Source organism: Polypterus senegalus, chromosome 13 (genome assembly GCF_016835505.1).
Source record: "Polypterus senegalus isolate Bchr_013 chromosome 13, ASM1683550v1, whole genome shotgun sequence".
Classification (NCBI taxonomy): Eukaryota; Metazoa; Chordata; class Cladistia; order Polypteriformes; family Polypteridae; genus Polypterus; species Polypterus senegalus.
The window spans coordinates 11,652,497-11,679,531 of NC_053166.1; the positions used below are offsets into that span (position 1 = coordinate 11,652,497).

Consider the following 27,035-nt stretch of genomic DNA (forward strand, 5'->3'; position numbering starts at 1 on the left):
CCAATTATACTTGGATGCATTTGGGATTTGTTTTGGTAATTTGAGATGTTTAAATTGCTGTCATCTCTTACAATACAAAAAACTTTTGCAGAAAAATGGATGTGTGGTGAAATTAGCTTTTTACAGAAGCTCAAATATATAACAAACCCCCTGAAATGCACACCAAACTTGTTAAACAACAGTTTAGGACAGAGTAGCATCTGATAACAAAGGGCTAAACAAAAGCAGTGTGTGGCTTGTGCGTATTTGCATCTACTTAATTCTGTAATGTTTAAATTTCAGTCTATGCTGTTTTCTGGGATTTTTAACAGCTATTGTCAGACACTTGTAAGATCTCTTATCAAACTAACTGTGCCCCTAGGAGCTGTATTTCTGTTTGGTATACATTTTATAATAGAAGCCAAATTGTGTCGTTCTTATGACTTGAATTATGAGATTTCCAAATGTTTGCCAGCTTTATTATCAAGCACTTCTGAGCATTTATTTATTTTATTTATTTTTTTTTTAAAAAAAAAACCTCTTGGCCTAATGTTGTTTTCTGCAAAGTTCTTCCTTTTTGTTCATCCACAATGGCCTCTCTTTATTAAACGGTTGGCCGTATGCAGTTGACATTTTGTCCTGTCTGCTGTGGGGTGGTCTGCACATTAATTTTTGCACATTGTATCCTGTGCAAATTCAATTGACACTAGCTCATTTTAGTAATTCTTTTCCAGAACATGATTAGATGTGTGGTGACCCATTTGGTACCACATGTAAATGTGCTGGAATTTGAGGGTGGTGTTTTTTTTTTTTTCCCCCTGGGGGTAAAATTTCTCTGGCTGATGTAATTGTTCAAATGCCATTTCTGTGGCATCATTTAAGAGCACAGTGTTTTTTTTTTCCAGCTTTGGGCCTTTTCCACCACCCACCATTGGTTTTTGTCAAAAGCAATTTCAGAGTTAGACTTGTTTTTACCTGTATCCAGGGACAGGTGAAAGGAGTTTTACAGTTTGTATAGAAGAATGCATACATGTTATGAGTGCTACACTCGAGCACACGTATATAATACAAATAAATACAAGAGTAAACTGTTCTAATGTCAAAATTGTAAACATTTTAACCTCTGTAAATGTATATAAATTTGTGCATAATTTCTGAAAAGCGAAACATTACCGTGGCATACTAAATATAAAGGAAAAACAGAACTACAAAGTGGAAAAGATCTATTAATCTCCGTGAAACGTTCCTATTCTACTCGAGCTTAACTCGAACTAAGCAAAAATCTCAAAGGTTAAAATAGCGAGTTTTACCTCGCGTTTCCGTATCGTTTCACCCTTACGGCTTGCCGTAGACGCGATTATAAGCGTGCATCGTTACCTCGCAACCGCCTCAGCAAGCTGCAAACCGTGAAGGGAGCTCTTGCGGCTCTTTTAAAGGTAAGAACATTCGCGAGTAAACAAAATTCTTTTTAGTAAGGAATTGATGTTTCATTTTAAAATATATAATTGTACAAAAGTGGGGGAAAAATGATTGCCTGAACATTTGAAGTGTCTGGATCGAATATGTTTGAAAAAAATAGCTTGTTCTCCGTATTGCTCGAACTTTTTCCTCACCTGTAAGTCACTATAGACTACTATTCACATTTCACTCTGTTAGAACTAATTGAAATCGTTAAATTATGCGGACATGTAAGTGTGGCTTTAGCTTTGTTTTATGAATGACTTGACGACACTATTTTCTAATATATACAGCTCAATGTGTGTGTTTGTTCTTAATGTTATTCCTCACCCTGTGGTCTAATCTCAACAAACTTTTCGCACATTTGCCACTTTCTCAGGAAGAGACGAAAGACTGCATTGTAAACCCAAAATTTGAACCCTGGGTGTACGTTTTCCTTTTTACTACAGTGAGTTTTAATATCCGTGCCTTCCCCCAGATTTAGAGAACTAAAATAAAATATTTTTCCCCTGGGAGGGTACACTTTAAGAAACATCATTTCTAGACGTTAAGTAATTCTGCCTTAAGATTACTTACCCGGTAGCTGATGGTAGTTTATTAAATCCAGTGTCGTCGCGATCCAGTGAACTTAGCGCGATCGTCAGAGACTTGCGGGGGGGATGGGCATTGCATGGGGTCGGTCCTTATTAGTGAATCTACTGGCGACCCACTACCATTAAAAACAAAAGCAACTGGAGACACACCGGCGGCATCCCGCGAACTGGACCCAGTGGATGGGAAGCCCTGTTATTATACACGGCTGGCCATTGTCGTCCTCTTGGGTACAACAGAGCTTTGTTCCACAGGTCAGGGGTCCAACAACCACTTTGTCTAGTTGTAATTAACCCGCTAAATTTTAAGAACACATTTCGAAGCACATAGCGTGCTAAGTAAATGGGATCGTTACACAATAAGGTTACGATTTTGTCAGTTAACGGAGACAAAAAGATTCCGGCATATATAATTCGGCCTCATGTGCTTGTTACGCGACCGCGGTTACTGAACCCCGAAACAATGCCGCTTTGTCAGGGTGACACTGGCTCTTCATGAGAAATGTCACTGGGGTAGCTGCTGTTGGTGAAGAGATTCACTTATCTTGACTTTCCCAATTACTGTGTACTGTGATCTTCATGGAGGCTCTGAGATACTGAGTGAGGAGTCTGTGTGTCTGGGCTTGCCAGTGTCCTGGATAAAAACCAACATCCAGGCCTTTAATGACCTCTTGGGCTCGGCCATCAGCAGTGTGTCTGTCTGCGGAGAGAGTGTCGAACTCGTCGAGAGGTTTACTTACCTCAGCAGCGACATTAAGGTCTCTGGTGATTGTGTGTATGAAGTCAGTAGATGGAGTGGGATCGCATTGGGGAGTTGGGGTCTTAATGAGGTCGCTTGAACGTGGTGTGTGGTGCTCCCAAAATCTCTGCAAAAGTACGAAGGTCCAAGTCTTTAGAGTCCTGGTGCTTCCTGTCTTGCTATATGGTTTCGAGATATGGTCGATATCCAGTGACCTGAGACAAAGACTGGATTCCTTCAGTGCTGTGTCTCTCACATCGGAGGATCCTTGGGTACCGCTGGTTTGACTTTGTGTTGAACGAGATCTCATGGAGTCCCGAATAAGGCACATTACCTGCACAGTGACGGAGCGTCAGTTACATCTCTACGGCCATATAGCACGATTACCGGAGGGTGATCCTCATTGCTGAGGCCTCGAGCAGCTGGACCAGACCAAGGGGACGTCCACGTAACACCTGGCTGTGGCAGATAGATGGTCATTTTCCGGAGGGTGGGACTGGACCGCGCGTCTGCTTGGGGGGTTACCAACCGGGATCTTGAGCTGTTTTGTCATGTGGTGGGTGTGTCAACGTACTGTACCAGTGCATGCTCCCCAACCTGACCTGACCCCAAGAGCAGCATTTGGAGGTGGCAAGTGGGGCGACTAAGGGGCCCCACTTTTGAGGTCTGCGTGTCCCATTCAAGCAGAGTTGTCAAATTATATTCTCCAGTATATATATATATATATATATATACTGCTCAAAAGAATTAAAGTAACACTTTTTAATCAGAGTATAGCATAAAGTCAATGAAACTTACGGGATATTAATCTGGTCAGTTAAGTAGCAGAGGGGTTGTTAATCAGTTTCAGCTGCTGTGGTGTTAATGAAATTAACAACAGATGCACTAGAGGGGCAACAATGAGATGACCCCCAAAACAGGAATGGTTTAACAGGTGGAGGCCACTGACATTTTTCCCTCCTCATCTTTTCTGACTGTTTCTTCACTAGTTTTGCATTTGGCTACAGTCAGTGTCACTACTGGTAGCATGAGGCGATACCTGGACCCTACAGAGGTTGCACAGGTAGTCCAACTTCTCCAGGATGGCACATCAATACGTGTCATTGCCAGAAGGTTTGCTGTGTCTCCAGCACAGTCTCAAGGGCATGGAGGAGATTCTAGGAGACAAGCAGTTACTCTAGGAGAGCTGGAGAGGGCCATAGAAGGTCCATAACCCATCAGCAGGACCAGTATCTGCTCCTTTGGGCAAGGAGGAACAGGATGAGCACTGCCAGAGCCCTACAAAATGACCTCCAGCAGGCCACTGGTGTGAATGTCTCTGACCAAACAACCAGAAAGACTTCATGAGGGTGACCCAAGGGCCCCATGTCCTCTAATGGGCCCTGAGCTCACTGCCCAGCAGCATGCAGCTCGATTGGCATTCGCCATAGAATACCAGAATTGGCAGATGCACCACTGGTGCCCTGTGCTTTTACAGATGAGAGCAGGTTCACCCTGAGCACGTGACAGAAGTGAAAGGGTCTGGAGAAGCCATGGAGAACATTATGCTGCCTGTAACATCATTCAGCATGAGCAGTTTGGTGGTGGGTTAATGATTGTCTGGGGAGGCATATCCATGGAGGGTCACACAGACCGCTACAGGCTTGACAAAGGCACCTTGGCTGCCATTAGGTATCAGGATGAAATCCTTGGACCCATTGTCAGACCCTATGCTGGTACAGTGGCTCCTGGTGCACGACAATTCCTGGCCTCATGTGGTGAGAGTATGCAGGCAGTTCCTGGAGGATGAAGGAATTGATACCATTGACTGGCCACCACACTTTCCTGACCTAAATCCAATAGAACACCTCTGGGACATTATGTTTTGGTCCATCCAATGCCACCAGGTTGCACCTCAGACTGTCCAGGAGCTCAGTGATGCCCTGGTCCAGATCTGGGAGGAGATCCCCACAACACCATCTGTCATCTCATTAGAAGCATGCACCGATGTTGTCAGGCATGTATACAAGAACACAGGGGCCATACAAAGTGCTGCATACAATTTGAGTTGCTGCAATTAAATTTTGGCAAAATGGACTAGCCTGCCACATAATTTTTCACTCTGATTTTTGGGGCGTCTTTGAATTCAGGGCTCTGTAGGTTGATCATTTTCATTTCCATCAAACGATGTGGCATCCTTTCATTCCTAACACATTACCCAGTCTATATCAGTATAGATATCCAGGAGGATTTCTTTTCCCATTGAGATCTGATGTGTTTTCAAAGTGTTCCTTTAATTTTTTGAGCAGTATATATATATATATATATATATATATATATATATATATATATATATATATATATATATATATATATATATATATATATCCACCATCCACCATCATTGCCCAAAAAGGGTCACCAGTATAATCCATCCATCCATTATCCAACCCGCTATATCCTAACTAAAGGGTCACGGGGGTCTGCTGGAGCCAATCCCAGCCAACACAGGGCACAAGGCAGGAAACAAACTCTGGGCAGGGCGCCAGCCCACCACAGCACCAATATGATCCCTTCCTAAACTAGGTAGAGCCCATTAGTCACACGGTTGGCTTCTCCTATCTATAGAAAAAGACTTTGCTTCCAGATTAGACTACGAAGATGTCATCAAGTGGATTTTCGTCTCTGAATCTGGAAACTAGTAAGAGATTTCATGACGATACCTCTATGTTAATTTCACACTTCCTATCGAAACACCAAAATTCACATTTTATTTGCATGCCATAAACATGTCTGAATATTAATGCACAAAAACATGATAATCGGCTGACATGACATCAATGTGAGTTTATGACTATGAAATCCTGAATATCGAGACTCAAGAGTGTACTTGCAATTTGGGTACTTTTCTGGAAGAGGCCCTGCTAATTTCCGCATGACACCGCATCACATTTTGTATTGTTGTGTTATTGTCATGAATTATGAATTGCACTTTTTAAATTTCTATATACAGTATACAGTAATCTTCATTTGGATCTTGATCTTTGTTTGTCCACGAATGAATTAGAAGAAACACTAGATGGCAGTAGAGAGACAGCTAAAACATAGGCATTGCATGAAGAATCTCCTCCAGGCTTATACTACTGAAGACTGTAGTACGCCAGTCACACCTCAAAACACAGACATTCAAACTAAACAAATTGTTGTGCTTTAAATTAACTAAAGAGATCTTCATTTAGATCTTGATCTTTGTTTGTCCGCGAATTCCACGCATGCGTAGACCACCGTCCAGTTTAGTACGTCGTTGTTACTCACGGATGTCAACAATGTGCCGGAATAACGAAAGGGGTGGTGGACAGTGTTACGCTGGTTAGCTCCTGAGGCCTGGTTAGAGAATGAGATTACCGAAGATAAAAGGTACGTGCCTACGTAACATATGAATGAAAGAAAGACAGTGGGGAAAATGAATGACAACGTAACAGCACGTTCCGGAAATTATTATTGTTACGTTGCAGCCGGTGAGTGCTGCGCGTCTCACAGTTGTACCATGGCTTGCTCACATGTCAGTGAAGTGATCCCAACTTATGCTTTAAAGAGCCTGGATACCTATGTGTCCCCCTTTTATAACCATTGCTCCGTGTATATTGCCTTACTCTTTGGATTGCCACAAAGCAACCTGCGAGATTGGAGGTTGAGAAGACATTGTGAGAGGAAACGACACCGTCCTGAAAGCGAGACGGACTGTGAACGGATAGAAGCAGAAATGCTCCTACACCACCACATAATTATGATTCGGACAGTGATTCTGAGTAGGCCGATCCTATCGAATCAATGTCCAAGGGTTTTCTTTTGTAATTTTGTTTCCCTTATAAAAAATCATAATGCTGTGCGACGAAGGGCCCAGTTCACGACTGGCAGCCGCGTTTAAACAGGGAGCCCTTCACAGACAACTTTAACACGCGCAACGTAGTTGGCTGCACATGGCTAGTGTATATATAGTTATATTTTGATAAAGTCTGCGTGTTATGTTCAAATTTAGCTGGATACTGTAATGAGAAAATCCGGTGTACGTTAACATTATTTTTATTAGATTGATGCACAAGTTTATACAGTCCACCGGTATATACCGGTAACAGCCTGGCATGGGTTTGGTCAGCCGTAGGCCTCACACACCCCTAAGGCTGCCTCTTCCTGACCTAATCTGACTTTACTGGAACGCATTTAACTCAGATGGGACGTCGTACGCGGCTCTGGCACCTGACTTCTGAGGTAAATGGAACACAGCACATGACCCGTCTAATGAATGACGCTGTTGACTTCCCAACTCTTGGAAGTTTGGCCGTTGAATGTGCGGGAAGGACCTTTTGGAGTGTTATCGCTGTTATATTTCAGGGAGTCGACAACTTTGTGGAGTATTCCGGTGCAAATGAACTTTGAAAGTTGCCCAAATACCCACACAGAGTTAACTCAATATTGATCTCCCCACAACAATATCAAAAATCGCTCAATTTGTCATGATAGCCGCATGTCTGGCAACCCAGACTGGAGATCACATTGCACTGCCAACAAGGCTGGATACATGCTGGACAGTTTTAAAACAAGATAAATGTGATCAATGAAAGATTTTAAGATGTTTTATCAAGTACTTTGCGCATATGAAACTATTGTAAGTATGGCTGCCATCCACTTCATTTCAGAAATATTAATTGAAAGCTTTGTTTCCCACTGCATGCTTGGATCAGAGATTCTTTTAGATGTTTTTATTTGGGTTGCTGTCCAATGAAAAAAATGTAATTGAGATTAATCACATAATTAAAATCACAATTTATCATATTTCCTTCAAGCATATTAATATTTTTCCATAATGCAGAAATAATAGCTCAGTGAATATATCCATCCATTTTCCAACCCGCTGAATCCGAACACAGGGTCACGGGGGGTCTGCTGGAGCCAATCCCAGCCAACACAGGGCACAAGGCAGGAACCAATCCCGGGCAGGGTGCCAACCCACCGCAGGACACACACAAACACACCAGGGCCAATTTAGAATCGCCAATCCACCTAACCTGCATGTCTTTACCCACGCAGACACGGGGAGAACATCAGTGAATATATTTCTGATACAAAACCATTTTAATAATCTCTTGCCTATGCAAAAATAAATTATTTCAGTTAGTTTATTGTATAGTTTTGTGTTACAGAAACAACGCTCAACGACCACTACACACCCCCTACACCCCAGGGTTGCTATAATAGTTTAGGACAGAGGTGCCCAATGCGTCAATCGCGATCGACCGGTAGATCGCAAAGGTAGTGCAGGTAGATCGCGTTGCATTCAAAAAAAAATTTATTTTAAAATGTTAGTCTATCGGTAGGGCGGCACGGTGGTGCGGTGGGTAGCGCTGCTGCCTCGCAGTTAGGAGGACCGGGTTCACTTCCCGGGTCCTCCCTGTGTGGAGTTTGCATGTTCTCCTCGTGTCTGCGTGGGTTTCCTCCCACAGTCCAAAGACATGCAGGTTAGATGGATTGGCGATTCTAAATTGGCCCTGGTGTGTGTTTGTGTGTGTCCTGCGGTGGGTTGGCACCCTGCCCGGGATTGGTTCCTGCCTTGTGCCCTGTGTTGACTGGGATTGGCTCCAGCAGACCCCCCGTGACCCTGTAGTTAGGATATAGCAGGTTGGATACTGACTGACTGTTGTATATTTGCTCCATGATGGGATGGCACCCTGTCCAGGGTTTGTTCCTGTGCTGATAGGCTGCAGCCCCTCAGTGAGTGGGTTAGAAAGTGTATGAAAATTGCATATTTGATCTTTGTTTTTAGTTTTGTTTTTTTTTCCTGTTTTGCATTTTGAATTTCTGTGGAGTGCTTTATGCATGGGAAAGGCATAATAAAATGAAATCAAATAATAATAATACTTATTATTATTATTATTATCTGCGGTGGGTTGGCACTCTGCCTGGGATTGGTTCCTGCCTTGTGCCCTGTGTTGGCTGGGATTGGCTCCAACAGACCCTCCGTGACCCTGTGTTCGGATTCAGCAGGTTGGAAAATGGATGGATGGATGGATGGATAGTCTATCCTATATCCTCCCCATGGCATTTGCCACTTGATTGACGTACAGGGCGGCCAGTCTGAGATCTCTTTTCTTCTAACACGCTGGTCATCCCGCACGTACGATCAAACGCGCCAACTACTGCAAAACTCCGGCTATCTAAGTGATCTAGTTAGCTTTCCCAATTCATACCGACTAAAGAAGGGATTAAAAAAAAATTGTTGTTTATGGGCTGGATGTGGAATTGGAAGAGGATTTTTTTCTCTCACAATGTCACAATCGAAATTGTCTGATCTGTCAATCAATCATTGCTATTCCAAAGAAGGAAAATGTGGAAAGGCACTTTGGAACTGTTCATAAAAACTACGAAACTGACTTCCTTCCAAAAAGCGATCTGAGAAAGAGAAAGGAGAGGGAACTAATATATAATATATATATATCATTTTTAGTGTAGGCAGATCAATTTGACCTGGTCATTTTAAAAGTAGCCGAAAAAGTGTGGGCACCCCTGATTTAGGATATCTGACTTTTAGGACTTGAAGTTGCTAACAACATACCAAAAATACAAACAATTACACAAATAAATACAGTAAAAATCCTCTTAACTGGGCACCTCGGGACTGGACCCATGGTCGGTTGCCATTTTGGCTGGTTAATCTGATGCATACCTATTTTCATGTAGAAAAATATTTCTAAGGTATGTACTGTACCTCTTCGACAGGGGAGGCTTCTTTTCGTGTTTAGCAAGTTAGAGCCTTGTAATTCCAAAAAATAATAATACACTTTAAAAAAAAGTTTTCATTTGGGACATCTCAAGTGAGGGGCGGCACGGTGGCGCAGTGGTAGCGCTGCTGCCTCGCAGTTAGGAGACCCGGTTCGCTTCCCGGGTCCTCCCTGCGTGGAGTTTGCATGTTCTCCCTGTGTCTGCATCACCGGTTTCCTCTCACAATCCAAAGACATGCAGGTTAGGTGGATTGGCAATTCTAAATTGGGCCTAGTGTGTGATTGGTGTGTGTTTGTGTGTGTCCTGCGGTGGGTTGGCACCCTGCCCGGGATTGGTTCCTGCCTTGTGCCCTGTGTTGGCTGGGATTGGCTCCAGCAGACCCCCCGTGACCCTGTATTCGGATTCAGCGGGTTAGAAAATGGATGGATGGACATTTCAAGTGCACTTGAGGGCCCTCTGGTGGCCTCAGCAGCCCTAAGCAGTCAGTCGCTTAGTTTGCTTATGCCTCTGGCCGGCTCTGGCTTGAAAAAGCAGCTCTTGACCACAGAATTAATCTGTTTCTCAAAAGAGCGGTTATTGTCAAAAATAACTCCCAAGATTCCAAACTGGTGGTGTACAGAAGTCTGTGAAAGTGCCAGGAAGTGCAAAACCAATTTCAGCTTTGGCCGCAGGACCGACTAACAGCACGTCCGTTTTATTTATGAATGGGATCAAGAAAATGGTCAGTCATCCAGGATCTTAGTGCTTCAATACAAGTTGTGTAACCGATTCATTGCAGAATTGCACTCAGCAATATAAGCCCGTGTGTCATCAGCTTAACCAAGAAAATAAACATTAAACTTCCTAAAATGAGCTCCTATAGGGTGAATATATATATATATAGATAATGGAATAGGACCCAAAAGGATCCGGGAGGAACACCAGTAACAGTGAACAAAAGAGAAGAACTGAGTGTGACTGAAACATGTCTACCAGTAAGATATGACACGAACCAGTTAAGAGCAGCCCCTTTAAGCCCCACCAGATGCTCAAGCTGCAACTGCAGGATCTCATGGTCGAGAGTGTCAAAAGCTGCTGCTAGCTTAAGTTTCAGCCCAAATGGATAGAAATATCAACATGATTATTTTGCACTGATTACCACCTAGTTTTATTGGTTACAGTATAATACACACTAATGTGGTTTGTCATGTGGTGGGTGCTGCAATGCGCCATCAGCACATGATCTCAACCAATGTAGGTTATAATGGAGGCTACAGTAGTTAACACACAATTAATTAAACAACAAAATACCATATTTAGTTTGGGGGAAGTCTAGGTGAGGTATAAGGAATCGAGTGATTCTACTTGGTGTCATCTGCTCTTTAGCTGCTTGGACATGCGAAACACCTTCACCGTGCTGCTTCAGGTCAGATATCCCTCCATAAACTACATGGCTAGCGTATTTGTCACTAGTGACAGGACTGACTCACTGACATTCTGTATTGCACTCAGATCCCTGTACCTCGACAGCTTCTTACACGTCACTAGCGGACTTGCATTAGCAGACATCACTTCGAGTAGAATCTTGTTCTGGATGTTCCACCATGATACACGAAGCAACTTTTTGGTTTTTGTTTTTTTTTTAACGTCAACATGTGAATGCAGCATAATGACAGGAATGACACTGATGTGCAATGTCACTCAACGCACCATTCATACAACATGAAAATGAAACTCATTCTCTCTGCTTGTATAACTGGTTTGATTTCAATTGTTCTCGTGTTATTCTCTGCACTTTGAAGAGCTAGTATATATATGGACTGATGTGTACGAAAATAAGGATTATTATTAAGTCAATATATTGGTACATAGCATTTTATGTTCCTATACCTGATGATCCTGTATTATAATTGATGAGTGGCAACTCTGATGCTGTGTCTGAATTAAGACTGTTATTAAGAAACAACACAGGAAATGATCAAGCGCCAGTGACTTGCGACTACCATTAATAGACCAGGATTCATTTGGTGCTGCTTGTCATATTGACAGGATTAAATGAACACATTTAGGGGTTCCATTAAGAAATGTAATCACAGAAGTTTTCAATGCATTAATCGATTAATCAACAGCTCTAATTTTTATACAGTGGGTACGGAAAGTATTCAGACCCCCTTCAATTTTTCACTCTTTGTTATATTGCAGCCATTTGCTAAAATCATTTAAATTAATTTTTTCCCTCATTAATGTACACAGAACCCCATATTGACAGACAAAAAAAAGAATTTTTGAAATTGTTGCAGATTTATTAAAGAAAAACTGAAATATCACATTGTCCTAAGTATTCAGACCCTTTGCTCAGTATTTAGTAAAAGCACCCTTTTGAGCTCATACAGCCAGGAGTCTTCTTGGGAAAGATGCAACAAGTTTTTCACACCTGGATTTGGGGATCCTCTGCCATTCCTCCTTGCAGATCCTCTCCAGTTCTGTCAGGTTGGATGGTAAAGGTTGGTGGACAGCCATTTTAGGTCTCTCCAGAGATGCTCAATTGGGTTTAAGTCAGGGCTCTAGCTGGGCCATTCAAGAACAGTCACAGAGTTGTTGTGAAGCCACTCCTTCGTTATTTTAGCTGTGTGCTTAGGGTCATTGTCTTGTTGGAAGGTAAACCTTCGGCCCAGTCTGAGGTCCTTAGCACTCTGGAGAAGGTTTTTGTCCAGGATATCCCTGTACTTGGCCACATTCATCTTTCCCTCGATTGCAACCAGTCGTCCTGTCCCTGCAGCTGAAAAACACCCCCACAGCATGATGCTGCCACCGCCATGCTTCACTGTGGGGACTGTACTAGACAAGTGATGAGCAGTGCCTGGTTGTCTCCACACACTGAGGAGAGGCAAGACACATGACAGCCCGCATGGAGTTTGCTAAAAGACACCTGAAGGACTCGGAGATGGTGAGAAATAAGATTCTCTGGTCTGAAGAGACCAAGATAGAACTTTTTGGCCTTAATTCTAAACGGTATGTGTGGAGACAACCAGGCACTGCTCATCACTTGTCCAATACAGTCCCCACAGTGAAGCATGGCGGTGGCAGCATCATCCTGTGGGGGTGTTTTTGAGCTGCAGGGACAGGACAACTGGTTGCAATCGAGTAAAAGATGAATGCGGCCAAGTACAGGGATATCCTGGACAAAAACCTTCTCCAGAGTGCTAAGGACCTCAGACTGGGCTGAAGGTTTACCTTTCAACAAGACAATGACCCTAAGCACACAGCTAAAATAACGAAGGAGTGGCTTCACAACAACTCTGTGACTGTTCTTGAATGGCCCAGCCAGAGCCCTGACACAAACCAATTGAGCATCTCTGGAGAGACCTAAAAATGGCTGTCCATCAACGTTTACCATCCCACTCACCATCTCACTACATGGAGCAACAGATAAAATCTTCTTTGTCTTGAAGTGCATCCTGCATTGGTTCCTTGTTCTGAGTAATTGGTGGATGACTGGATTATTGGTATACAGACATAAATTAGTATTTACTGGGGCACAAAGCAGGGCATATACAGAAGAAGCAAAGCAAGATTTAATTTCCACTGCTGACCAGGCTGGTGTAAATTCATTAATTTATGCTGTTTGCCGGGTCTTTACGGAGTGTCTATTTGCCTTCTAGTAATAAAACTTAAGGTTAGATAGTGCCATGCCACCATCTGCTTCAGGTCTTTGTAGAGTTGCCTTTTTAATGAGTGGATGACTCGAATTCCAGATAATTGAAGTTCTAAATGAGTCTGGTTTTATTAAAAATGATTTGTTGATGTATATAGGGATGCTCTGAAATAGAAATAGCAGCTTAGGAAGGATGTTCTTCTTGATAATATTGATTCTTCCTACTAAGGTGAGATGGAGAATAGACCATCTGTTAATATCTTGTTTAATGTTTTCCATTCAGTTACCAAAAAATGTGCTGAAGACAAACTTTTTATACTTACTTGTGATGTTTATCCATAGATATTTAAACTGTTTTGATAGAAAGAACAGATAGATGGTTTCCAGGGGCCTCATGTATAACAGAGTGCATAGAATTCAAACTAAAACATGGCGTACAGAAAAAAGTGGAAATGTGCGTAAGCACAAAAAAAATCAGAGGCACAAAAACCATGAGTAAGCCAGCTTCCATCCACTTCTGCTCCATAAATCCTGATCAGCATGAAATGTAACGCACGTGCACATGCCTGCCACCCCACCCTGACTTCTCCTGGAATTATGCCTCTTTGAATGTGCAAATCAATATAAATAGCCCTTTAAGTTCAGCGTTTTATGAAAAGACAAAGGCAAAAGCATGGGGTGAAAAGAAGAATTTTAGCAAATGTGACATGAAGGCAAGGAAAAACGTAGTATTTGTTGGCTTGAGCAGTGGTATAAGCAACAAAAGGAAAATAATCGAGTGATACAGAGGGGCAGAGACACTCGAAAGTTCAAGTTCAGAAAGTTGCACAGTGCCCGAAATAAAAAAGAAGTGGTCAGATATCAAAGTCGCCATGAAAAGGTGAGTCGTAGCCCATCGTCGTATTAGGGTACACAGAAAAGAAAAAAACAAAGGGAGACAGTTAAGAGGTCGAAATGTGATTTTAATCTCGAAATTTCCACTTTAACCTCATAGTTTATTTTGTCATTAAAGTAGAATGTTGTAAACTTCATCTTAAAATCGATGTTTGATTTACTACATTTTCTTAAATCCCATTATAACTAAAGTAGCACATTAAATGCCTTGGGATTAATAAAGTATCTATCTATCTATCTATCTATCATATAGTGCCTTTCATCTATCTATCTATCTATTATATAGTGCCATTCCTATCTATCTATCTATCTATCTATCTATCTATCTATCTATCTATCTATCTATCTATCTAAATGCTTCGTATTCTATGTGTTCTATGTATGTGAATCACTACATGCTTAAACTAACTTTCTGATATTACAGCTCTCTGAACAGTTTAGAATACTAAGATGTATACTTGATATAATATTGTTATAATGAAATGCATTAAAGCATGTATTAAACACAGGTGCATGGCGGTGCAGTGGTAGCGATGAGCTGGCACCACATCCAGGGATTGCTCCTGCCTTCCGCAAGATGCTTGAGGTCGCGCAACCCTTGATAAAATAATATATTGCAGCAGTATTATCTCTGTCAAATGCACCAACGCACAATTCCTGCCCTTCCATTTTCTTTCTCTATGTAACCATCTGCCACAATATATGCTCTGTAATAAATGTCAAACCAGCTGTAAGCTTAGAACGTTGATTCTCCAAAACTTTTAAGGAGCATTGAAAAATCTTCATAATACATGATTAATTATTTCATCCATCTATCCATCCAGGGTCGCGCCATTCCCAGCAAGCTCGCAGTGCAAGGCAGGACCAATCTCTGGATGAGATGCCAGCTTCATCACTACTGCTGTGCCACTGTGTCCCCACATGTTTAGTTATTAACAATATACATTATTCAAATGAAGTTAACAATTTATATGTAAAATATAATATGCATACTTTAATGCATTTGTCTTAAAAATGATATCAACTATAAATCCTAGTATTATAACAGCACACAGCTCCAAAAGGTTGAAGCCAGCCATCATCATCTGTAAACACACGCTCTCTTCTATGGAATTGAATTCCTTTATTGTCATTGTATGGTACAATGAGATTCAATATGCTAATCTTCCAGAAACTTATTTTCCTATAAAATAACAACAACAACAACAACAATAATAATAATAATAATAATATAAAAAACTGTGAAAAATATACAGTATGAAAGCATAAGTACAATATACATGTACATATTGTGCAGATAGTGCAAATGGTTCATAAAGTGGCTCAGGCTATACAATATTAAAGCTGTAGTGCAAGTTTACAGTGAGGTAATTGTAATTCTATGTACAAACAGTTCCACCGGGAGCACTTGATGGACTGATTGAGTGCGTTTATAGCTCTTGGGATTAAATTGTTTCTGAGCCTCAAGGTCCGTGCAGGAAAGTCTCTGAAACATTTGTTGGATGGGAGAAGTTCAAATAGACTGTTTGCATGGCTGAGTGGAATCCATGCAGATGCTGGTGGCTTTCCTTACATAGCATGTGCTATAAATGTCCTCCAGGGCTGGAATCTGCATCTTGACAATCCTCTATGCTTTCGACACAGCTCTGATTCCACACTCATATACAATAGATTTAAATACTCTGAATGGAGCACTGAGACTAACAACACTATAACAGCTGTGGTATTTGGAATAACTTGGCCATTCTGTGCACCATTATATTGTTACAGGTTGATTAAAATCAGGTGCCTTAAATTTTTAAACGATACACGGTTCATTTCAGTATATTTGATAAAGCCCACGTCATCTAAAAAAGAAAGGGAAACCACACAGGAACAGTAGCACTGCTTTGACGCTGGGTGGTGCCAGTGGACAGATTGTATTTGTAACGATTCTTTGTCCTTTCATGAAGCAACACTCAACATACCAAAATTACCAAAACCGAAAGCAGGGTTTTTAAGAACTGCTGATATCACCAATGGACCAGAGACCCATTTTAAAACACCAGGAATTGAATGCAAGATTATAATATACTTAATGGATAAGATTCGGTATTTTTCAAGTTGAAGTTATTTCTTAATATTCATGGTACACCTAGATATACTTCACAACCACTTACAAATATCTGTCGTATGTACAGTAAGTGTGGATTATTTATCTTGTGTATACTATTTATGCATTATTATTATTCTTATCTAATTTTAACTCTGTGGTAGGCTGGCGCCCTGCCCAGGGTTTGTTTCCTGCCCTGCACCCTGTGTTCGCTGGGATTGGCTCCAGCAGACTCTCGTGACCATATAGTTAGGATACTATAGCGGGTTGGATAATGGATGGATGGATGGATAATTTTAACTTCTTTTTCTTTGCATGTAACTACAACATTGACATCCTGAAAAGAATGCTGAGCTCCCTCATTTATACAAAAATGGGCTACAGAAATAAATGCCGATGCTGTTGTATATTTAAATTTTCCACATACAACTGTGCTCTAAAGTGTAATGTTTTTACAAATTTTAAGGTGGACCAAAGGCTCAAAGATGGAGAAATTTTTTCCACATCCTCATATATATGTTGAAAGAACACTGGCAATAATAAAGCCTGACGTGATTGATAAAGCAGAGGAGATTGAAGACATTATTCTGCGGGCCGGATTTACAGTACTGCAGGTATGTATGGTAGGCAACCCACTTGGTTACAACTGGAGCGTTTGTGATTCATAACATTACAACACTGAAGGTTTAGGAGATCCTAGTTTTTATACAATTGTTAGCATACACCTTGACAAAACATGAATAGATCAGTAGCAGTCTTTAAATAAATGAAGAATACTCAAAAATACTGTTGGAATGACAAATGCAATGCATTTTATTACTAAAAATATTTCTGATGCCCCATCTGTTGGAATGTCAGAGACATATCAACCTGACTGGCACACAGACAGATACTGTATGCAGACAATTATCCTTTTATTAAGGTGTAATAATTAAGGCTAAGCTAAGGAAGTGGGCCATTAGGACCCTGTAGGAATGGCTGCTGAAAATGGGACTTTGTGGTCCTATGTAAATAATACATTTAAAACCACCTGTTTCAAGCAGTTAATAGTCATTAGCAACACTAGTAATTCCTTGGCTGACTTTTAAAATCAATTTAATGGTATCTTGATTTAAAAAGAAACTCAGTTTCAACCAGAAATTTCTGGGTGTGTCCAAAATTTCCCCTTGGGATTAATAAAGTATCTATCTATCTATCATATAAATATAGTGTCTTTCACATCTATCTATCTATCTATCTATTATATAAATATAGTGCCTTTCATATCTATCTATCTATCTATCTATTATATATATATATAGCCTTTCATATCTATCTATCTATTATATAAATATAGTGCCTTTCACATCTATCTATCTATCTATCTATCTATTTATTATATAAATATAGTGCATTTCATATCTATCTATCTATCTATTATATAAATATAGTGCCTTTCATATCTATCTATCTATTATATAAATATAGTGCCTTTCATATCTATCTATCTATCTATCTATTATATAAATATAGTGCCTTTCATATCTATCTATCTATTGTGGACGTGCCTCCTCCGGACGCGGCGTCCGTCCTGGTTTTGTTGGGAGCCACGGGTTGAGGGCATGGAAGCCCTACCCTGTAGGGGCCCGTGGTTACCGCCAGGCGGCCGATGCCGGTTGATCCCATGCCGTCGCCGGCGGAGCTGGAGCCCGGCGGGCGCTGGAGGGGCGAGAGGAGGGCTTGTGCCTCCTCCACACCGCGAGGCGTCCGTCCTGGTTCTGTTGGGGGCCACGGGTTGAGGCATGGAAGCCCTTCCTGTAGGGGCCCGTGGTCACCGCCAGGCGGCGCCCGATGCGGTTTATCCCGTCGGTTGCCGGTCGGGGCAGGAGCCCGGCGGGGCGCTTGGAGGACGGAGGAGGCGAGTGCCTCCTCCAGACAGAGTGGGGCGTCCGTCCTGGTTAGGCAGGGGCCTCGGGTACAGGGCTTTGAAGCCCAGCCCTGTAGGGACCCGTGGCCACCGCCAGGCGGCGCCCGGTGCCTAATTATCCCGGGAGCCCGGCACTTCCGCCACACCAGGAAGTGCGGGGAAGCTTTGTGTGGCACCCGGAGCTGCCAGGAAGACAGCCGACACTTCCGCCACGCTTGGCTAGAGACGGAACACCTGGGGCTCATCCGGGAGCCTTATTTAAGGGGCCGCCTCCCTCCAGTCAGTGGTGGAAGTCGGGAGGAAGTAGACGGAACTGGAGAGAGAGGACGGGAGGCGGCCAGGAAGGCACAAGAGACTGTGGGCCTGGACTTGGGGAAATCGGTGCAAGAAGGCACTGGGGGTGCACGTGAGAACTTGTAAATAGTGTAAATAAAAGTGTGTTGGGTGCAAAAATGTTGTCCGTCTGTCTGTGCCGGGGCCAGGTTTCACACTATCTATTATATAAATATAGTGCCTTTCATGTCTATCTATCTATTATATAAATATAGTGCCTTTCATATCTATCTATCTATCTATTATATAAATATAGTGCCTTTCATATCTATCTATCTATCTATCTATTATATAAATATAGTGCCTTTCATATCTATCTATCTATCTATTATATAAATATAGTGCCTTTCATATCTATCTATCTATCTATTATATAGTGCCTTTATCTATCTATCTATCTATTATATAAATATAGTGCCTTTCATATCTATCTATCTATCTATCTATCTATCTATCTATCTATCTATCTACCTCTCTATCTATCTAGTATAGTGCCTTTCCTATATCTATCTTATTATATAGAGCCTTTGTTTATCATATAACACCTTTCATATTATCTATCTATCTGTCTATCTGATATGATGCCTTTCACACTATCTATCTATCTGTCTGTCTGTCTACTGCATCTCCATTCACATCTGTCTATTACATAACTGTAAGACCTTTCACGTCCACCTTACTATATAAGGTACTGTATGGGATTTCTATTTGTCTACAAGTTTAATTAATTTCATTACAACCATTATGTTTTCCCCTTTTTTTTTTCTTTGAAGAAAAGAAAACTGCAGCTCAGTCCTGAACAGTGTAGTGACTTCTATGCCGATCATTATGGAAAACTGTTCTTCCCAAGCCTTACTGCCTTCATGAGCTCCGGACCGGTGATGACTATGGTTCTTGCCAGAGACCAGGCAATTTCACATTGGAAAATGCTTATTGGACCAAATGACAGCATGAAAGCTAAAGAGTCGCATCCAGATAGGTAAGAAAAATAAATGAGAATAAGACTGCAACATTCAATTGTGTAATCCATGCAGCTTTACTGACCGGTGTATGGTGGAGGGTGCTACAGTATGTTGACAGAGAGTGGGCCTTGTGAAGCTCTTATGGGCTCCCCATTTTAGGCAAATATGAATTTCCTTTAGTTCTTAACATTGCACTGGTAGCCCATAGAGGTAACCTCCTTAAAGAAGTTATACCATCTATTTATTGCTTCAATTATCTGACTTTGATTTTGTGTAAGGGCTGTGAATTCTTTCTGACTCCAGTGTAGTGTGTACATGAAGATATATTTCTTTACACATATTTATTGGAGACTTTTCTTTTTGTTTATTAGGCTGCATGTTGTGTTTCATGTTCTATTTTAGCCATTCTGTGTTTGCAAACAGTGCCCAGTATGCCAAGCGCATAAGTTAAAATGTGCTATATAATTTGGGCAGCACAGTGATGTAGTAGTTTGTGTCACAGATCCAGTGTCCCAAATGAAAATCCTGGGCCGGGTCAATCTAATTTTTTCAAGTTTGCACATTGACTTTTTTGTGAATGGCTTCTCTCTAGGTGGCCTCCCTTAGACATCTGTTATGTAAATTGTGTGTGAGTGTTAATGGACTTGTGCTATGGCTGGTTCCTGACTAGTACTTGATGCTTTTCTATACAGTAGCCCTTAGGCTTCCATGACCCTGAACCAGATGAAGTAGGGTTTCAAAACATTATGTGTCTCATTTGTCAAGTGGCATGACATTTATCCAAGTACAGTACTTGGCTGTGGCTACGTCTAAATAATGCCAATCATGCTTTTTAAGAACACTCAGGGTTGGATCTATTATGAAATTAATGAATCTTAAGTTTCAGGGCCTATAATCCTAGAGGTGCCCCAGATGGACTTTAGTACATATTGCTTAAAAATAATTGGGTGCCTACTGTATGAGAATGTTGTTTTTTTTTTTTTTAATAATAATATTAATAATCCAAAGACATGCAGGTTAGGTGGACTGGCGATCCTGAATTGCCCCTAGTGTGTGTGTCCTGCGGTGGGTTGGCGCCCTGCCCAGGATTGGTTCCTGCCTTGTGCCATGTGTTGGCTGGGATTGGCTCCAGCAGACCCCCCGTGACCCTGTAGTTGGGATGTAGCGGGTTAGATAATGGATGGATATTAATAATCCAAAGACATGCAGGTTAGGTGCATTGGCGATCCTAAATTGTCCCTAGTGTGTGCATATGTGTGTGTGTCCTGTGGTGGGCTGGCGCCCTGCCCGAGGTTTGTTTCCTGCCTTGCGCCCTGTGTTAGCTGGGATTGGCTCCAGCAGACTCCCATGACCCTATAGTTAGGATACTATAGCGGGTTGGATAATAGATGGATGGATATTGTGTATTTCAATGCAGCAATTTTAATCAAAATCTGAGATGTATTGGTTACATTTTGAAAAAAAATTGTAATGAGCTGTCATGGAACAACCCCATTGAAGAAGATACAATAGTAGTGTTTACCCGGAACTCGTTGCTGGCTGTATTGGGGGACCCCATAACTTTTAAGGCTCCAAACATGTAGGTCCGCCAGTGAGCACACAACATAGAAATCATTTCAATTAAAGAATGGAGTGCCTAATAATTAACTTTTTTTGTAGTTTAAGGGCAGTCTATGGGACCGATGACTTGAAGAACGCTGTACATGGCAGTGATTGTTTATCATCAGCGGAAAGAGAAATAAGGTTTATGTTTCCAGACTGTAAGTATTCAAAAATAAATAAATAAATAAACAAATGGCAGAGTTCTGATGGTCTGAATTTGTAACGTTGTCAGTGCAATTCTTCTAATGCCAGAGCAACAGCATCAAAATGGTTAGCAATAAAATGCAATAAAGCAACATTACATCCATAAACCTCCTCTTAAGCCTTCCTCTTCTCCTCTTGCCTGGCAGCTCTATCCTTAGTACCCTTTACCCAATATACCCAGCATCTCTCCAAACTAACACAATCTCGCCTCTCTGACTTTGTCTCCCAACCTGAGCTGACCCTCTAATGTCCTCATTTCTATTCCTGTCCATCCTCATCACACCCAATGCAAATCATAACATCTTTAATAATAATAATAATAATAATACATTGTATTTATTGGGCACCTTTCTAAACACACAACAATAAAATATAAATAGGAAGATATAAAAATAAAATCAACTGAAATACAGCAAGATAAAAGTGTCAAACTTACAACAAGTTCATTGACAAATAATGAAATCATATTTGATGTGCAAATTTGAAGAGGTGTGTTTTATGAATAGTTTTCAATCTTGTTATTGAATCTAGTTGGCTAATATGAGCAGGGAGTGAATTCCAGAGTTGTGGCGCAGAAAGTAAAGATGCAGAAGAGGATCTGATAGAGTGGGCCGGGGTACAAGTAAAATAGGGTGGAGCGAGTTTATGGAGAGTTTTAAATGTGAAGAGCAGTATTTTGTATTCTTTACGGTAGTAGACAGGGAGCTTATGAAGTTGGAAAAGGATCAGTGTACTCTATATACTCGTGTTTAAGTTCTCCCGGAGATGAGTCAGGGCTTGGTTTTATCACGTAATTTCCGGTATTTTATAATGTCGGTCATATAAGTCGATAGAGATTAAGATGTGCTAACGCCCACTGAGAGAGTAACCACGGAGCACACTGGCCTTTTTTTTCTATCTATTGTGCCTACGTGACCACACGATAATACACAAACTATTCCGAAGCGACGTTTGCACTGTTTTTTGTATCTCATACCCTCATACACCTTTATCGTAAGAGCATCCCTTATCTGCAATGGAGCGTTCGATCAGAGGAAAATATGAAGCTGGTTTTAAATTAAAAGTCATTGAAGTGGCGAAAGAAATTGGTAACTGCGCTGCTGCAACAAAATTTGATTTGTCTGAGAAACTGGTGGGAGATTGGAGGAGGAAAGAAGATGTAAAAAAATAAAATAAAATAAGTGTCGTATTTTTGAGCGGGGCGGCACAGTGGCGTAGTGCCTTGCAGTTAGGAGACCCGGGTTCGCTTCCCGGGTCCTCCCTGCGTGGAGTTTGCATGTTCTCCCGTGTCTGCGTGGGTTTCCTCCGGGTGCTCCGGTTTCCTCCCACGGTCCAAAGACATGCTGGTTAGGTGGCTTGGCGATTCTAAATTGGCCCTGGTGTGTGTTTGTGTGTGTCTTGTGGTGTGTTGGCACCCTGCCCGGGATTGCTTCCTGTGTTGGCTGGGATTGGCTCCAGCAGACCCCCCATGACCCTGTGTTCGGATTCAGCAGGTTGGTAAATGGATGGATGGATTTTTGAGCGGGCGTATAAGTCAGGGTCTGATTTTATCAAGACCCGACTTATACGCGAGTATATACGGTAATATGCTTAGTGCACTTAGAAGAAAGGAGTATCCTAGCAGCAGATCTTTGTATAATTTGCAAACGATGGATACGTTTTTTAGGGATGCCAGACAAAATGGCACTACAGTAGTCTATATGTGAGGTAACTAAAGCATTAACCAAAACATCAATACTATGTTTTGTCAAGTCCAGAAATATTTTGAAGATGAGAAAAGGCAACATTATTTATATAAGACAAAAGAGAAAGGGTACAATCCAGAGTGACACCTGGGAGGAGATATTTGTAAATGTATTGCTTATCAGAATTGGAGAGCTGTTACAGATTTAGTTACCAACAAGGAGTACTTCTATTTTATTACTGTTTAACTGAAGTAAATTAGACGTCATCCATAACTTTATGTCCTGTAGACAAGCAATAAGAATATTAGGAGGAAGAACAGAACTGGATTCACTGGATAAGTAAAGCTGCACATCATCAGCAAAACAGTGCAAATGAATACCATGATGCCAAAATATAATAAGGTTATCAGGTCATTATTGTCACATACACATGGTACAGTGACGCTCTTACTTGAATGTGCTATCCAACGTGCAACAAATCATACTCTCTGGCACCATGACTAGGGGTCACAATATTAATGAATTTATTTTATTTTTAGCTGAGCTTGAAACCATCCCTGTTGGCCAAGCGGCAACTGACTACCTTAACACATTTGTTAACCCGACTCTGCTTATTGGACTGACTGAGCTGTGCAAGCAGAAACCAGCAGACCCCATCGTAAGAGCTCTTATTGTACATTTTTGCCTGTTTGAATATCAATGTAATTGCTAGCTACGGTGGATTCAGTAAGTATTGAGACCTTTTCTCTTTCTACACCCTTTATTGTGTTTTAAATTGAATTTTAAATGGACAGATTTGTCATTTTTGCCCATCAATCTGCACTTAGTAGCACATCATGACAAAGTGAAAACATGTTGCTAAAAAGGTTTGCAAATGTATTAAAAATCAAAAACTGAAATCTCTCCTTCCTAGAAGTACTCAGACCAGAGTGGCCAAGCTCAGTCCCTGGAGGGCCGCAGTGGCTGCAAGTTCTTGTTCCTGCCACTTTCTTAATAAATAGCCTGTAAGTGATGCCAATGGAACAGACTTCCTTTGCTGTATTTGTAATTGACTCGAATTTTTTAAATTCTGAGTCCATTTTTTTTTCCTAGTCCTGCAGCTAAATAATGATGAGCTGAAAAGCAAGCCAAAAGATGACAATCAAACTCAAGGGTTTCACACTCCACCATTTTTGTGCCAACAGATGTCCAGCTTAGCTGTTAATAAAACTTGTTTAATTCTATGACTTTATTGGTATGCTCAGTCTGCCACACCAGACATTTCCAAAGCTGATGATTTTATTTTTTTCTGATAACACTATTGTTATACCCTGGGTGTCCACCAGAAGTATTCCCAGGTATCACTTAAAGTTAGCCAGCTGTCTCAGCTCAAGGAGCCACTGATACCTGGGGATACTTCTGGTGTCCCAAGGCAGTCTTGGCATTTTCTGTCTCCTGGGATATTGATAGTCATAACCAAGGATAAATTAGGACAATGAGGAGAAAAGGACCAAGACTGGTGCCAAATTGCGTTGTGTGCTCTATTTCAAACAACCTGCATATATTGTGCAATGCTGTCAAATCTTCAAATAAATAAGCTATAATTTAAAGTGCAAGTGAAAGATAAAAATGTTCAATAAATGTTTATTAAGTATGCTAAAAACAAAGACTAAAACATGGTGAACATCTGCCACTCTCTCAAAGTCCAGTGTCTCTCCTGCTCATCCTTCAGGTGGTCAACCCATTTATCACTTTTACCCTTAGACCATAGCCGGTATCTGCTGGGATGTCCACAGCATGACTCCATCATCTCACCACCATCCTTAGGTGTCCGTAGGACAACCCCTGGAGTTCTTGGCTTCTTCTGCTCCTACAAGTGCCTCTCGCAGGGCCTCCAGACCGCCTTGCCTCCACTCCACCGTGCTGGCTCAATCTCCTGATATTTTCTTTCTCTTGATCTTTCCCTTCTTTCTTTCTTCTCCCCACGGGAGGGCAAGTCTTTTCCTTGTCATATGACTTACTCGAAGTTGACTTCTGTCTAGCCGCTCTACCATAAACACCTGATCGATGGAGTGCTGCTGAGGTAGTTCTCCTTCCGACAGGTTTTCCCATCTCAGCAGAGGACTCCCGAAGATCTGTTAAAGTGATCCATGGATTCTTGGTCAACTCCTTGAACAAGGCCCTTCTTGCCTGGTTAGTCCTTTTGGTTCCAAACTTCTTCCATTTCACAACAATTGAGACCACCATGCTCCTGGGAACACTCAAAGCCTTAGAAATGGTTTAACCCCCTCTGCCCTGATCCGTGCCATACCACCACGGTTTGATCATGGAAGTCTAGATAGAGTTCCTTGTACCTTAGAATTCATGCAACATCAGGCGAGGCCACCGTTCACCTTTCATAAGGTCAATGACACAAACACTCAGCCAAGAAAATGTCGGAGTGGCACTATGAGATGTATCTGACTATCCTTGACTGTCCCACTCAAAGTCCACACTCAAAGTCAAATTTTATTTTTCAAATACAAATTATACATAGAGTACACTATGTAGTGAAAGGCTTAAACCCGATGATACATGTGCGGAGAGAGATCTGAAGATGGCAGGTTACACACGATTCCCATCCAATCTAACGGAGCTTGAGAGGATTTGCTAATAAGAATGGGATGAACTGTCCAAATCTGGGTGTGCAAAGCTTGAAAAGACTTACCCACGAAGACTCGAAGCTGAAATTGCTGCCAAAGGGCTTCTAGAAATGATTGAATTAGGGCCTGAAGGCTTCTATAAATGAGAGATTTCAGTTTTTGATTTTTAAAACCTATGCAAACATTTAAAATAAAACGAAGTATGGAGACAGTTCCGAATACTTTCTGAATCCACTTCATGTGGAGACAATCTTAATGTATCCTGATTTTCTAAGATGCCTTGGATGATGATGATGATGATGATGATAATAATAATAAATGCACAATTTTCAGTGTTATTTATTGATTTTTCTTTATCTTAATTCATATGGGATATATTAAATGTGTGGACACTTTCCTAGGCATTGAACATTCTGCCATTTTACATTTTCTTTTTCTATGTTTTACAGACCTGGTTTGCAGATTGGCTTTTAGAAAACAACCCAAACAAACCAAAGGTTCGTGTCGGCCCAATTTTGGAAGAATCTACATAACAAATCTTCATCTAAAATGTCATCCTTGTTGCTTTACAAGCACATGTTCAATTCAGTTTGATTTTTTATTGCACTCTTCACTGAGTGCAGACTCAAGAGTTCTGTAACAAGCGCTCAGGTGAATTCAATTACACACTTTATAAAGTACTAATTCCACACACACTTAGAGACACAGATTTGTTCTTGGTCATCAATTCATGTTCTCGTTCTACAACTGAAATGCATCACAAAGCTTTTTTGTAATGTGTGATAGTAGCATGGGGATGACAGCCTACCTGTGCCACACACACAATACAGGGGGTCCTTGGGTTACGACACAGCTCACTTCCTACAAGAGTGATGTTACCCGAATTTTGGTGTAAGCTGAAACACACTCTAGCCTAAGTCACTTGCCTATCTTAACACATTTGCAAAATCATAATCTAGAACATAAAAACACAAAATCTAAGCCTGAGAAAAAAGAAAAGGACATAAATATACTGTACTGTACACTGTATTGTAGTAACGGACAAAATGAGTGTAAAAAAATCCTTACCTTTATTCCTTCTCATGTCTCAATTGTTTTAAGTTTTTATGGGAGTGAGCGTTTAAACTCGAAACGTTGTAACCCGAGGATCCCCTGTACATAATTTAGGATTGGATTGGCATTTTTTTTGTTTAGTTTTCTTGTTTAAAAAGGTTTGAACTTTAGAAAAAGAAAAAAACCTCAGAAATAGATATATATATATATAGATATGAAAAAGGTATAGGAATAGGAGCTGCCAATACATAATTAAAAATAAAATTTAATAAAGTGCTGAGGTCTATTCTATATCTATTCAATTACATTGTACTAAAGCTTCTTAATTCTTTTCAAGAATTGGCAATAAAAAAAAATTAAAAATAAGAAAATGTGTCTTTTTACAATGCAGCATACAGTTCTGAGCAGAAATGTGACACCCCTGGCCAAAATAGTTTGTTGATATTCAAAATAAAAATAGTTAATAAAGCTATGACAGAAAACAAACTACAGCAATGTCATTTTTATGAAAATGTCAATGTACAGTA

The 27,035-nt window shown here is 41.0% G+C and overlaps 1 protein-coding gene across 1 annotated transcript; it reads left to right on the plus strand.

The window, feature by feature from the left end:
- Positions 1 to 1,332: 1,332 nt before the first annotated feature.
- nme5 (NME/NM23 family member 5) lies at positions 1,333 to 26,408 on the plus strand. The gene is made up of 6 exons (XM_039774906.1): positions 1,333 to 1,415; positions 16,609 to 16,756; positions 19,155 to 19,360; positions 21,003 to 21,103; positions 23,374 to 23,492; positions 25,905 to 26,408. Exons 2-6 carry the CDS (start codon positions 16,628 to 16,630, stop codon positions 25,986 to 25,988), a joined length of 639 nt encoding a protein of 212 aa, XP_039630840.1. The 5' UTR covers positions 1,333 to 1,415; positions 16,609 to 16,627; the 3' UTR covers positions 25,989 to 26,408.
- The last annotated feature ends 627 nt before the right edge of the window (positions 26,409 to 27,035 follow it).